Source organism: Chelonoidis abingdonii, chromosome 11 (assembly GCF_003597395.2).
Source record: "Chelonoidis abingdonii isolate Lonesome George chromosome 11, CheloAbing_2.0, whole genome shotgun sequence".
Lineage (NCBI taxonomy): Eukaryota > Metazoa > Chordata > Testudines > Testudinidae > Chelonoidis > Chelonoidis abingdonii.
In genome coordinates, this window is record NC_133779.1 from 4,848,808 (window position 1) to 4,864,489 (window position 15,682).

A 15,682-nucleotide genomic window follows, 5' to 3' on the forward strand; every position below is an offset into this window, starting at 1 on the left:
AAAGATTGCTGTGCTATGGCGTTTGCTCAATGCAATCCGCGAAAAAGGCGCCAAAGGGTTGTCTGCTGCCTTCACAAAGGGAGGGGTGAGGCTGTACCCAGCACCACCCGGGGCAATGTTTTCTGCCCCATCAGGCACTATGCTCTCAACACGGAAGTGGGAACTATGGGATAGCTGAGGAACAGCTACCCACACTGCACCGCTCCTGAAATCGATGGTAGCTTTGGACCATGGACGCAAACAGTTAATTTCGTGATCCCACTGTGGACGCGCTAAAACCGATTTTATTAGATCTGTTTTGTAATATCGGTTTAAGCTAATTCGAAATAATCGTGCAGTGTAGACGTAGCCATACTTTCTCACTCGAAGAGCATCTGACTCATCTTAAAGATGACGTACTATTGGCAAGGCTGTACAAGCAAGGCTATGCATCTGGATTTCCAAAGGAATATTGGGAGAACGGTTTCTCTAGCTCACCAGTGTTTTCTGAAAATAAATTGCACAGCTCCTCTGATGAACTATCTTTAAAACACACTGGGGGGAGGAGGAGGGCGGTGCATGAAGAGACTTTCAGTAGCATTGCCCTCATGAGCAGTCCTGAAATGTACACACTTCATTTTGAAATCAAGTAGATATAGCAGACAACAGGCTGATTTCAAAATAGCTCAAAGAATGAGATGAAATCATGACAAACACACCCAGGTATGACTAACATGATAGATGCCATTAGCAATGCAATTAAGATATTTCATTTACATCTGCAGTGAAACCATTACCTGGTATGTAAATTTCACAGCTTCATAGCAACTAACAAATTGGCTGAGAAGTCAGAGAATTTCCTGCCCTTACCCCTATTGGCATTCTGCACACAGTGCTCTGTTGCTAGATCTGCTATTCTTACACCAAGCCCTTTGACCTCTTGACGTGGGTGGTGGGAAATACCAACTCTTTTAGATACACACAGCGGACTTTCATCACTTATGCTTACACTACTCTTCCAAATCAGCATTTTAAATACACGGTCTCTAGGCCTCTATTCTTCCCCTCCCTCCACATACATGCCCTTGAATGATACTCCACCATTTATTTACAGGCATTTTTATACCATAGTATTCAAGGGCCTATTGATTTATGGCACAATATCAGATCTAGACCACTCTTGTATTTAATTTTTCTCAAAGATGTGGGGCAATCAACTGAAAACTGATTAAAACTAATCACTGCATGTTCACCAGTGGCGGATTACTGATTTTGCCGCCCCTAGGCCCTGAAATAATTGTTGCCCCGCCTGCCCCTGGCCCCACCCTGACCACCCTTTCGCCGCCCCCATTCCAATCCCTTCCCCAAAGTCCCACCCCAACTCCACCCCCTCCCTGCCCCTATTGGATCCCTTCCCCAAATCCCTGCCCCAGTCCCACCTCTTCCCCCTGCACACCGCATTCCCCCTCCTCCCCACTCCCTTCCCCACGAAACAGTTGTTTCGCGGTGCAAGCACTGGGAGGGAGGGGAGAGAGAAAGGACGCGGTGGCACACTCGCAGAGGAGGCGAGCTAGAGCAGGGGAGCTTCTCCGTGGGTGCTCAAATTTGCCACCCCTTCAAATTTGTCAGCCTAGGCAATATGCCGCTGATGTTCACTGGCAACATTCCTGCGATGCGGAAGTTTAAGTCTGAGAAATTTTAATTGCAGATTATTTGTCCCTAAAGTGTTCCAGACTCTAAAAAATTAATCCACTGCTTTCTGCTGTGCTTAAAGTTCGGTGCTTTTTACACTGACTTTACAAGCATTTGTTTTAATAGGATATCATCCTGCCAATGCTAAACCCGTAAAGCTGAAATGCACAGACAAAAGCCTCAGCTCCTGGGTACATTACCCTACATGTCTAATTAGGAAATGATATATGTTACTCATGAATTATGAGGAAAGTGTAAGCCTGAAGGAGGAAGATAAAGGGTTAAGTCTCAATTTTAGGATCTACATATTATTAAAGTAGCAATTTAGCTTTACAGGATACATTTCTATCTTTGTATGTAGTATTGTTGTAGCCGTGTCAGTCCTAGGATATTAGAGAGACAAAGTGGGGGAGGTAATATCTTTAATCGAACCAACCAGCTCTTCCTCAGGTCTGGGAAAGGTACTCAGAGTGTCGCAGCTAACTACAAGGTCGAACAGATAGTGTAGCATAAGCAGTTGACACATATTCTAAGGGGCCATTCAAGGTGAAGTGACCCTTTAACATCCCTATGGTCACAGGACAAAAGGGAGAGTTAGTGGATTACAGATTGTTGTAAAACGACAAATCCAGTGTCAATATTAAGACCATGATTGTTAGTGTCTTGCAAAGTTATAAATTTAAGCGCCCAGGCTTGACTTTTGAAAGTATTGTGCAGGTTTCCTTTGAGGATGAGGACTATGGTGATCAGCCTATAACTGACCTTTGTGGAAAAAAAAGAAGAGCAACTCTGTAAACTCAAAAGCTTGTCTCTTACCAACAGAAGGTGGTCCAATAAAAGATATTACCTCATCCACCTTATCTTTGATTATGATTAAGGCATTTTAGGGTGTGTGGTCCCAGATTAGATTAAGTTTGTTTTTTCATATTTCTTACCTATCATAGCATTACTATACTGCAGAGCTAAGGATGTTTAGGTGCCTTAATTATGCATTTCTTTCTTTAACATGGTTTTGATTTCTTTTAAATATTACCTTAATTCTAATTTCTTAGGTTTACAATACTTTATTTTTGGATATTTACAACAGCATTACAACATTTCTTACCCTTAAATTACCGATACATACCATAAATCTTTGCCTCTTAATGTAGTTTGCATTTCCTGGAATTTCTTTCGTTTTAAAATTTAAAACATCATACCAAATGCTAAAAAAGAAGCCTAAAGAGAATTCTACCATGCAAGATTTCTCTTTATTTCAAGATATGTAATATCAACCTTTTTTTTAATTTTGACTTTTAAAGATTAATTGGTATATGAAAACAGTGCAATGTAGCCAGAGTTCACTAGCCAGTGGATATGGGTTTAACAACAGCTTTGCGTAACAAAGCTGCCAAAGTGTTCTGCTGAATCTATCCCTTAATCTGCAATGTCCTTTTTGATGTAGAAGGCTGTGCTGCAGAGATCAGTGCTACGCAAAGGGAGAACAAGTCGAGAACCCCATCCCTAAATCCCAACAAGTCTGTGCTTCCCTCGCACTCCCACCTCAGTTCATCAGTACTTCCTGAATGCCCAGTGGAGTTGAGAAAGCAGTGCATGGGGAGCCTTACAAACTCTGATGGCTCAAGCTAGTATGTCACCATGGAATCTTTAAAGGGAAGTGCTGGTTGGACCACAATCTACTGATGAGAACTCCTGACTAGAGTCCATAGAGCCTCATATCAATGAGTCCTTATACGCAATAGAACTACTGGACAAAAATCAGCTATGGAGGAAGGGTGGCAATTGGTTGAGTAATCTATCACCACAATGGTCCCATTTACAGTTACCCAAGCCTGTCTGTAATCTATATCTTAACAGATATAACTGTTAATAACTTATCTTAATTACAATCTAATTTCTTCAAATATAGCCTATGTCGATGATTTCAATTAATTTTAACTACGTGGGAAGTTTGAAGTGTGTTATTTCATTGTTAAGATCATTTGAAACAAAGATGATTTACAGATGTTAAATTTCTTAATGGACTCAAATTAACTGTAGCTCAAAGTTAATCAATGGATTTACTTGTAAATTCTCAGAAAATTCATAGTGTATTCAGAGTTAGTGCTGCTAGCTTGGCGAAGATATTGCAAAATTGGAATCATGCTTGCTGGGGCGGGGAGAGTGGGAACAGGGACACAGGCAAGGCTCTGCGGCATCAGAGGTGGGAAGGGGGACACAGGTAAATGCTGTGCGGCATCAGAGCTGGGAGAAGAACACTAGGGAACAGACTATTGGCGTATAGAGATAAACCCGACTGGCGTGAAGGGCTTTGGAATATGCTTGCTTAGAAACTAACCTGAATAAACATCACATTGTCTGCGCTTCGGACTTCTGGTCTTTTGCTGCGTGCTGTCTGCGTGATAAGAACCAGGAAAGTGGGAGGGTGAAGGAAAAGCCCTCTAACACATTTTACTTACAAATCAAAGCAGTTGAAAATCTACTTTAAGTGCAAATTAGAACTCAGCCTTAACTACTGAGTTGCAACAAGCACCTCTGTAACAAAAAAAACTATAATTGCATATAAAAGATTACAAAATCGGTTACAGCACCATTCATCTCATAGGAACACAATGCCCTTCCAAAATATGCAAAGTGAATTTGTGGGTCTCAGCTAAATTCCTAGTAGACAGGTATCTACATAAACCTCTGTCACAAATGAGATGGTTTCAGACTCAAAAGGAGAGCGCAGAAGAGACTCAACTTCACTAATGCCCTCACAGGTAACCCCCTCCATACCAGGGTTGAGGTAAAGTGGACATACAAGGCTATATGGCACTTATCAGTAGAACAGGTAGAACTGAAATAATTGAAAATATTTCAGTTTCCAATGCTGATAATTAAATACCTTACGACAAATAAGGTACTTCAGAAAATCCCACCTTAAGTTCCTTTTGAATAAGGTAGTTTTTAATATGTCGATTTAATATCTAGCCATAGGGCCATTTCAAGAAACCTGTGCTCCAGCAAGCCAGAAGTCCTGTTTATTGTCTAATTCTGTAAAGGAATTGGGCAATTTTGCAGATTGGTTTCAACTGAATAGGGCAGTGGTTCTCAAATTTTTGTACTGGTGACACCTTTTCACACAGCAAGCCTCTGAGTGTGACCCCCTCTTATAAATTAAAAACACTTTTCTATATATTTAACACCATTATAAATGCTGAAGGCAAAGTGGGATTGGGTTGGAGGCTGACAGCTTGTGACTCCCCATGGAATAACCTCGTGACCCCCTGAGGGGTCCCAACCCCCAGTTTGAGAACCCCTGGAATAGGTGTACAGCCATGCTGCTTACGTGATATTTTCTATTAGTAGATTCAAGAAGTCTGAAGTATTAGTTTCCCAGTCTCCCAACTTCCTGCTAATTTGCCTGAGACATACAGCACAACAAAATCAAAAACATCGTTCCTGGGGCAATGGAGAATGTCACTCACTACTCGATACTCCTAACATCCCCTGCCTATATGGATAAAAATATGGGGGAGGAATTTTGACTGCCAAAAACATGACAGCTGGTGGAAACGAGATCGATGTTCACTGCCAAAGGAGTTTGGCACAAATCACTGAGACTCTTCATCTCTCAATAGGGAGATGCCCTGGAAAAGAGTAAGTCTGATTGCAATGACTGCACCTAGTGTTGTCAGTATAACAGAGATAAGTAAAGCACCTTAGACTATTTTTTTAAAAAAGAATGTTGAAGAACCATTCCTAAAACATCTACTTGCCTAGCCTAGATACCCACAGTTCCAGGGTCTCTCTGGGTTCAAGACTTTTTATCTTCCTCTGCGCGTTTGTTTATTCTCTCATTTCAGGTTCTGAGACACAGAGGGGTTCCTTCTTGATTTAAGGTAAGTGTATTTTGTGACATTCAGAGCTGCTTCATAATAATTTATGACTGTTTGAGTGTACTGATTTACTGCAACAGGAGACTGTCTGAAAAAACTGGCAAGATGGGAAAGAACTGCTCAAAAGATAAGCCAGATCTTCACAAAACACTTGAGGGTGGTAAAGGAACAATGCCAGGACTATTATCTTTGAAGATTTTGCCTCTACTCCAGCTAACCTACAAAACTAGTATTAATCAGGACAGAAAAAGGCCTGAGAACACATGAGATCAAAAGAACTCTGCAAGGTTTAAAGAGGAATTCTCTCTCAGGAGGCAAGCAGTTGTTCAGGGAAACCCAACTGGGACGACACCCCATTAAGGGTGTCTGAAGAAGCCAGGAGGCCTAAGTTACTGTCAGAGAACGGTATGCATTTAGCTAAGCTAGACATGCATGCAGGCTGTTTTAAAATCCTTTTTGTCTAAATGTTCTGGTCTTAATGTTAAAATAAACAATTACTTGTTTCTATGAAGGCTGTCTAATCACTGTATGCCATTGGTCAAACTCCCAAAATGAAGAACCACAGGTTACCCGAATTCAGTCAGCCCTGCTGGGTAAGAATGCCGGATACGCAGGATACTGTGGCCTAGGACCCAGTCTAAGAGTAGAAGAATTGCAGAATTCCACCCTGGGATAGGTAAAGGCATGAGACTTGACACCTGAAGGGGTTCACTGAAAGAGAACAGAAGGGGGAAAACAGGTGCAGCTACCTCTAACCATGACATAGTATACTAATACCAATGTATTTGCACAAACTTATTGGCAATGTATCAAAATATAGTAGTTTCATGTTAACTTCTCGTTACTATATATGTTACGCTCGTCAGGATTCCATTTTAGTGAAGAAATATACTGATAAAACTGTTTATTTTTTTTTCCACAGTAGCGATGTTAATCTCAAGGCATTCATGCAGTATCTCAGGACTGTAGGATTATATCCATGGATAAGGATACTTTCAGGTATGGAGACACATGGACAGAGGAGGGAGTTAGAATTTAATTTTTCATTCCTGTATGACTAAATTAAGTTAAAAACAAGGTTGTAAAAGCTGCGAGCAATGTGCTTTTAAGGATTCAATTTTGACACCAACTGTTATGTAGTCATCAAAGCCTCCTGCCTCTTCATGCACTGTAAAATCTATTGTTGCCATTTACTCTCTCTATAAAGATGTATTCAAGCCAAAGATTACATCTTCCATCACTATTGATTCTGTACTCTTTGGCATTTCCCACAGTAACTCCAAGGAGAAGGACCCCATGCAACGTAACATATAACAAGGTGTTCATCCCTTCTCTTTACAGAGGTGCCCGCAACAATCCCCACACTCTTGGGAAAAGTGGGTCTCTGGTACCCAAGCTCTGAATCTTCAGATCAGTTAATTATACACTTCCAAACCTCCACACACGGTGAGGGAAGCACCAAGAAACAGTACGCTCTGAGCTCGCTCGGTTTTCAGAGGACAAAAGTAACTACTGGGTAGCTGGGGCCACTCACCTCTTTACACCCTCAAAAACCTACATGACAACAAGCTATGTGGGGGGAGGGTTACAGTGAAAAATGGTTCCAAGTGACACTGCTCTCAAAGATTCGGGGGCCGGGGAGGAGAGGGGGGCACACTTATTCCAAGAACGATACAGAATAAGTATGGCCAATCGTGTTAGACAACGACTTTTGCTAGAGTAAGATAAACATTAGGTGTTCTTTGGCACAGCATCAGTCTCACTGTTAAACAATTTCTTGCTTCAATCACATTAGATTGTAACATTCAACTTAAGGAAGTAACCCAAGAGTATTCTGCAAGAAACTTTACTGAGACTAAATAAAACAACACTTATTAGAAATAATTTTTTTTTGTTTGTTTTTTGTTTGTTTTTTTTTTTACTTAGGTGCAATACAAGTATCTCTCTACACAAGAGAGATGTTCCTTGGTGGTGGACTATTTACTATCATCCTCCTTCCTTCCCCTCTGCTATCTTCTCCCCCCCACGCCACCCCCGTGCCCAGTTCACAGAGATCTAGTCAGAAATTAAGAACGTGTAGGGGAAATTTAAAAATATATGAAGTATATAAATGACTGTAAAAGTCATTCTGAGCCCAGTTTTTAATGCTCATACTAACTGGGTTGTCTAATCTGTGAGGTTGATGTCAGTTAAGTCAATAGTTCCCCAACTACTCTGTTCTTAGAAAGTGTATTCTTTTTTTTTCATGGAGGAAAGAGACTTCTACAATCCAAGGTATATTTTAAGTCTCAAACTCTAAAGCCATAAATTAGCATCTTACCTTTGTTGTCCTTCTCAAGCTTCGTAAAATGTTCCTTCTCCTTGGATCTTCTCCATCTGCACTTTCATATGGAATGACAGCATTATCCCCCTTATATCCTTGGGATGTCTGGTCTTCTTCTTTCTTCCTAATGGGCCCCAACTCATCATCGCTTCCTACACTAAAACTGGTTCTGTAACTGGCAAATCTCCCAAGTCTTGCACATCTTGTCCGATACAACACAGGTTTACTAACAATAGACACTTTTCGACCACGTTCCAGAGAGCTTGTGTCCATTTCACTGTCTGAACCATTACCACTGCCATTAGATTGAGTTTTGTTAATATTACGAATGGTGATGATTTTGCCTTGGGTGCTGTCATGAGGCACAGAGTATATATTTTCCTCCTCATTCCTTGGTTTGACCACAGCATCCATAGGTTCTGCATAATCAGAAGGGTCAAAACTATCTGTAGGCAGCCAACTACTAGATGACATAGACTTCCTCTGTCCGTCTCTATGCCCTTGTTCCAAATAAGACAGATCCCCCTTTGTAATGTCAAAGTGTACAGGGGGCTTTGGTTTCACTGGAGGAGGTACTTTGTTGTTCAGTTTGCTTTCAAAAGTGCTCATAACAGAAAAGACAGACAGACCATCATTCCCCTCCAGCAGTTCCATTGAAAGTTTAGAATGATCTTTGGGCAAAGTGGGCATGGATGTGTCCTCTCTAAATGGGCTGTACGATGGTGGCTCAGTGTCTTCTTCTGAATCCTGAAGGTTTGAATTACAATGAGGTGAGCCAGCCCGAGGTGAATTAAACACTTCTTCCGTCGTGCTGCATGCTTCAGCAGCATTATCATACATATGAGTGGCTTCAATTATATTTTTTTTCTCCACCACATCTTTAAAGAATGAGTAAAAGATCTCAAGTTTGTGTTGAGGTGGGCTACAGGGTATTGTCGTAAACTTTCCATCAATTTCTTGGGCAATCTCCTGTCCCTCAGTCAGCTGTTCTCGACTTAAGTCATTGTCTAGAATGTCTATTGAGCCATCTGTGAGTGCCACAATTTGAATGGGGATAATATCCTGCACTTCACAAAGAAAGGCACGTAACATAGCCAAGGATGCCTTACGTTTTGCTGAAAAAACCACAATGTACCCATGGACTAACCGGCTTTTCCTAATGCTGAATGAGGAATGGTATGAAAGGATGGACAGTTCTATCCGTCTTTTGTGTGGTCCTATTGGTAGTTCAAGTAGAACTGAGTTACTACTGCCGCACTGGGAAGGTCTGCAGGTTTGGGACTGAAGGATAGGTAGAAGGATGTCATCTGCATTAAAAGGATCTCCACACAACAAACACATAACAATTCGAAGGTCAACATCTGCTAAATCTTTGATGCTAGACGTAGAACTTACAAGATTTAAGTTACGCTTCGAGTCCAGTAATCCTTTCAAAACTTGACTGATTTGCTTTTCATTAATGTTACGTCCATATCCAATTCCAGCAGAAGCGGGGTCAAGAAAGACACACTGTAGTTTACTGGCAATCTGTTGACCTTGTTGTATTAAGCTATGCAGCGTTTCTCCACTGGTATCCCCTCTCTTGTTAACCAGTATTAGTGTCAGAGGAAGATGAACCAAGTGATTGTCCCTTCTGCCAAGGGTGGACTCTCTACTCTTTTCAATACTTTCTACAACATAAGATAGAGATTCCTTCGAATTATAAAGGCAGAGACAACCGTGTGGCTGAAATGTTGGTGTCTGAAAAGAATTAACAGGAAGTCGGACATTACCCTCAATTGGTCTCAAGGAAAGTTCATACATTTTACCATCTATCACATACTTGTCATCATTTGTACACAGAGCTCGAATCTCATTTGCCAGTTCACGTGCAAGGCCATCTTTGCCAAGAATAACTAGATTGATCCTATCTATATTGGAATCAGAAAGCAAGTTTTTCTGATTGCGCTCAGATTGTCTTATAAACCTGGAACCGATCAACTGCTCGATTTTAGAGTCTATACAAACTGGGCAGCTAGGACAAGTTTCCTTAGTTGGGTGATACACAAAATGGATGTGCTTCAAAATAAGGGCGTCTCGCTCAGCTTGCAGCTTTTGTAAAGCTTTAAATCTTTGCTCTTCGCCTAAAACCTCTTGAATGACACCCATTTTCTCTTTGCTAGGTTTAGCATCAAGCTCCAGCTCATAAAACAATTCTGAATATTCCAGAAGCAGTTCCTGAAACTCCTCCTTTGCCTTTTCTATAATCTGTTTTTGATGTTTGCAGTAGATATCCACATAGACAGCTTCCTCCAGCCATATGTAAAATTCCTCATTCATAATAAAACTACGAGCTTCTTCCCATGGTTTTCCAGGTGTTATGAAAGGGGAAGTCTCCAGATTTTCTTTGAAAGCCCTTCTCATTTCTGCTCTTTTCTTCTCATTTCTCAGCTTTTCTAAGTGAGCTTCATAAAGTTGCTCTGCAGGCAGAGTCTCCATTAGGTCAAAAGGAATGCATTCATTTTCCATGTTGTCTATATGGCTAGTAGCATCCCAAGGGGTCTCATCAAGAACAACAAACCATTTTAAGAAATCTGGCTTAGTCTCCAATAACTTCTCTACTTTTATGCAGCTCAGGTGATCTATTTCATCCAGATTAGGAATAAGAGCATCAAATGCTAGAGGAAGAGCAGCAAGATACATCTTTCTTCTGCGCTCTATATGCTCCTGCTTGAGGCGATGGATATGTTGTAGGAACAGCTTCTTGGCTTTCTGTGTTCCTTCCAAATACACATAGTCCAGATATTCTGGAGAGGACTGCATCTTTCGGCTGACATTTGACCATGTTTCATTATGGTTTTTGACAATGCGGCTAACCAACCATTCATACTTATCTTTTGAAGCAGCTATCTGTTGGCTCTGCTGTTTCAAAGCTTCAAAGTAGGGGATAATTTTAGTCTTCCCCCTACTTTTATCAATTAGCTGCACTAAAGTGCTGAAAGCCAGGTCAACGTTCACATTGGATCTAGCAGATGTCTCCACAACCTGGAGGTTCTTTTTGCTTAAGGCAAAAGTATGTGCATCTCTAATGTACCGCTCCACTCCTTCATCACACTTCGTCAGGACCACCACAATGGGCTTTTTTGTTTTTGTTAGTTGATTGTAAAGATTTGAAATAAACTTAAGTTGATCATCAAAGTTCCTGTTCATACCTCTACTAACATCGATGCAGAGAAGAAAGCCATCAATCAGTAGCTTTCCATCTGGCATTTGTTTTTGTTCAAAGTCCTGTTCCAGCCCTAGCTGATCAGTGCAAAAGTACATGAGCTTTTCAGCTGATGCAAGTTTGGTTGCAGCCGCCCTTTTGATATAGGGCTGCAGGGCCGTGCTACGATGTGGCTGAAAAGTCTGGTCATCAATAAATTCAGTCTGTTCCACAATATGAATTTTACAGTCCACGCAATCCTCCAGGGGACGCACAACTTCCCCCCAGTACAGAAAGTGATCATTATTGACAACCCTTCCTCCAAAGTCACTGGTGCTGAGAACTGAAGTGTGGTCCAAATGAAAGTCATCTGCACTAGGCCGCACAAACCGATTGCAGAGGCAAGACTTCCCAATGCCACACTGCCCCTTCTCCTTCTCCGTCCCGGACAATCCCACCACATTAATATTGTAAGTGGGAATGCGAACATCTTGCTTTCTTGCCATCATCATCATCCACACATCCTGCCACAGTCAACTGCTTCCGAGAGGATTAGTATTTCCAGGACTCTGTGCAATTTCAAAGCTTGCTGGAGGAGGGGTGACAGTTATCAATCCAGGCGGACTGCCAGGGCAATGAAGTTTACTGTTCCCATACCGTATGCACCAGCAGCAGCTCAGTTCTCACTGAGTCTCATAATCGGGTAGCCTGCATTTCCCCCTAGGAAAAAGAAAAAGAATAATCAGTATTACAGTTCTGAAATTATAGTACGAATAAAACTGAACTCAAGAAAGACCCTGTCAGTACAGTTTAATACATTGCATTTAATCACAAACACAAATGGCAACTAGTTGTAAACTGTTCCCTAAAATATTTTATCAGTGCAGTGTCTCAATCTTATAATTCTGATTTTCACATTCATGTGTCATCTCCCAGAAGTCCCACTGCTTAGCTGTATATGTTTGGTCACCCAAACAAATGGGAATACTAGGCCTGGAGAGGTACTCTAACCATGCTACCACCTCAGCCACGGTTTTGTAATCAGTTAGAAGATCACCTCAGCCAGTTACAAGTTACAGTTCAGTTTGTGTCCAGGCAGCAATTTTTCTTTCATCACATTTATGTTTGTGTATCTGCACCTGCCATGCGCCTAAATCAAGTCTCTAACAGTGCGTTAGACGGTTCTCCTTCTGGTCTCAACTGGGATTTGAGTGCCTGGAGAACATGCACCAAAGATAAGCATAAGAGGCAACCACACCTGCTGGCAGGAGGGAAGACCACCCAAACCAGGTACACAGACACAGGTGAGGGTCCTGCTCCCAGCTCAAAAAGCTGTGCCAGACTGATTACAGGATAACATGTGACAGCCTAGGCCTCTGGCAAGGACAAAACATTTAACTTCCATGGTTACTAACCGTGTGCTGTCCTAGCCACGATGGACACCACTTACCCAGCCATCATTATAACTGCCATCTCTTGTGGTGTGTGGGCACAAACCACAAATCAGTCATGTTACTAAAGGTTACAAACTCAGTTAAAAGTTGTAGTTTGCACAGGTCCTTAGGGCGAGGGCTGGAGAAGGGAGCAACCCACCTTAGAAAGCCTGGGAGCAAATACTCCGCAGGAAAAATGAGTCAGCCTGACAGAGACTTGAAGGGGAGAAATAAGAGTCAGTTCTGGAGACAGGAGAAAGCCCATCCACCCCCAAAGGAAGGGGGGGAGGGGAGGAGAGGAAAGGAGACAAAATGCTGCATATGTATTCCTGTTTAAAATATTGAAAATAATTCCTAGAGCAGCAGAATGTAAAGTCTTCTGTTTGCCTTCCAGCTAAGATCAAGTATGGTACTAGTTTAATATCTGATATGTCTGCTACCAGGAGGATTATCTCCTGCACTTGCAGGGGAACAGACTCAATCTAATAGGATCATAGTAGTTCAGAGAGTGAAAATATCTAAGTAAACCCCATAAAAAGGAATATAATTTCCATATCCTTAACCATATATACTAAACCTTATATACTAAAACAAGGAAGTCCTCTTAAACTAACGCCTAATGAAGGAATGGTTCCAATTATACTATTTGTCAATATAGTGATATGTTTAAATAGCAGAAGTGGGAGAGGGGAGTTACTTACAAAGAACATTTCAGAATGATGTTGATGTGGTAAGCTTTTTAAAATGAGACAAAAATTAACTGGTATACTGGTAACACTGTTTGTCTTCATTGTAACTCTGTCTGTTGCTAAGCATTGAATATGCAGCTAGTATAAAATATTTTCTTTGCTTTGATGTCTGGATAATGCAGTTTTACAAGTTCTTCAGTTGGACTGAATTACAAAATAGACAAAGGCTGCTGTAAATCTGAAATTGGTATCCTACATCTGAGTTTGAGAAGGCAATCTTAACTCTTAATCTTAAGCACATTCAACTTCTTTAAAAAGTGGTTAAAATTAGCTGAGTCACCAGGCTATATTATCTAAAAGCCACAAAAGCAATGAAAGTACACCATAGTAGTCAGGTACCAGGAGTGATGACAAGAGCCTCAGAGTCCAAATCTGGAGATTTTCTCCTTAGGATCTTTAGCTCCTCAAAGACCAGACATGGTTGAGGGATGAAGATCTCTATATTTATAGGTACCATACTTCACTCTTAAAGACGAGAGGTGAAAGGGCATAATGGGAATATTGTGTGATGTAAGCTATTCTGCTGGGCTGCTGTTCTGTCCAATTTTTTTTATTATTATTTTGAACAGCTACTCTTAACATTAAATTTAAAGAACTACTGATACCTCCTGGAAAGCTCAGCATATTAATGGTTCAGAAAAATTTTGCTCGAATGTTATTTTAAGGGGGTAGGAGGCTAGCCTCTCATTTATTAATGAGAAAATGTGCATGTAAAGAGCCTCTCTAGATGCTTAGCTGCTACACCTGCTTATTTCCCAATCCTTGCCAATCTTCTGACATTTCCACTAATTAATATCTCTGAAAATGTCATCTTCAGGTAGGGAACAAATCTGTCTCAGTCAGTTACCTAACAAAGATCCCAAGTTATGCCAGTTAACCTAAATTATGCCAGTTTACCTAAAAGTGTGTTTTTAACCCATGTGAACCAGGGCCGCGCGGGGGGAAGGAGGGGGCAATTTGCCCCGGGTTCTGGGCCCCGCGAACCCTGGCCAAGAATCCTTCCCTGGCTAGAGGCACCTTTTTAATTTTTACTCACCCAGTGGCGGTCTGGGTCTTTAGTGACAGGACCTTCGCTTGCTCCGGGTCTTTGGCGGCACTTCGGCGGCAGGTCCTTCAGTGCTGCCAAAGACATGGAGCGAGTGAAGGACCCGCCGCCGCTGCCGAAGACTCGGAGCGCCGCCGGGTGAGTATAAGCTTTTTTTTTTTTTAAATGTCCTCTCTCCCACTTTGCCCCAGGCCTCATGAATACTCTGAGCGGCTCTGGTGTGAACATATTCTGTTTAAAACTGCTTCAGCTTACACCTGTGAATTCACCAACGCAAGGAAGATCAACGTAAGAGAGCATCCACACAGGGAGAATTAAATCAGTTTAAAAATACACTTTTAGATAAACTGGTGCACCTTCATATTTAGCCCAGGCGCCAGATTCAAGAGAAAAGGGAAATCTAGAAAATACAGAATAAGCAAACAGATTTATTTCTGAACAGAATGCTTCCAGTAAGTTTAAGTCTTTATCTGGGCATCTCAGTGGTTTCCCTGTCCCTCCCCAGATGTCCTAACTTTGGGGGCACGGGGAAATATGAAATGTTAAAGTTACTGCTGAAATCTAGGAAACGTCAGTCCAATACCTGTTCAAATCACTCAGGACAAGGAGTGCTACAAAAGTTCGTCCAACGTTAACAGTCACACTGCATTTTCTAGATACCTTCTGGTATAAATTAGGTCAAACAATAATATACTGGGCTAAGATTTTCAAGAGGGACCACTGATTTCAGGTACCTCTTATAGGACCTGATATTCAAAGTGCTGAGCATACACCCTGTGAAAAATCAGGTCCCGTTACAGCATCAAGCTGGGCACTCAAAAACTGAGGCACTCAAAGTCACAAGTCACTTCTGAAAAACCTTCATTTGATGCTACACGTTATTGTCCAAATTTGTATTTTTATATTATACATGCATTTGGTAGCCAAAAGGGTAACTTTTTTAAACTGTTACAACATAGGTAACTCTCTCCTGGGAACAGCGGATATGATCTTTAAAATCCTGGTTACACTGACTGAAGAAACATATAGCCAATTTTGTGCGTGCTCACCTCAAAGCGAACGTGGGTGTAAGCCAGAGGAAGAATTTAGCAAAGAGGCAGGTCAGACAGGCAAATCAAATGATACTGAACAGTAAAATTTACAAAGACAACTAGGTTGTGGAACCTTTGTTCTCAATAACAGCCCCAAGTTAGATGTGTCAGTCACTAAACTCACCCAACACTAAGTGCAGAGGAGCAACAAGTATATACTCGTTCATAACAGGGCCACCCAGAGGGTTCACTGGGGCCTGGGGTCTTCGACAGTGGGGGTTCTTCTGCTGCAGGTCTTTGGGGCACTTCGGTGATGGGTCCCGGAGTGAGTGAAGGACCTGCCACCGAACTGCCACCAAAGACCC

The 15,682-nt window shown here is 41.6% G+C and overlaps 1 protein-coding gene across 3 annotated transcripts in view; it reads right to left on the bottom strand.

The window, feature by feature from the left end:
- ARHGAP35 (Rho GTPase activating protein 35) overlaps positions 1 to 11,781 on the bottom strand; it is a 72,400-nt gene extending 60,619 nt beyond the window's left edge. The window contains exons 1-2 of one of the 3 annotated variants that reach the window (XM_075070651.1): positions 7,873 to 11,775; positions 4,010 to 4,066 (exon numbers count right to left, since the gene is read on the bottom strand). In XM_075070651.1, coding sequence (XP_074926752.1) covers positions 4,010 to 4,066; positions 7,873 to 11,574 — 3,759 coding nt within the window. In that variant the 5' untranslated portion in view covers positions 11,575 to 11,775. Of the gene's footprint in view, positions 1 to 4,009; positions 4,067 to 6,068; positions 6,264 to 7,872 lie in introns of those variants that run through there. The other 2 variants (XM_032786483.2, XM_075070652.1) reach the window with 2 other exon arrangements.
- Positions 11,782 to 15,682: the final 3,901 nt, after the last annotated feature.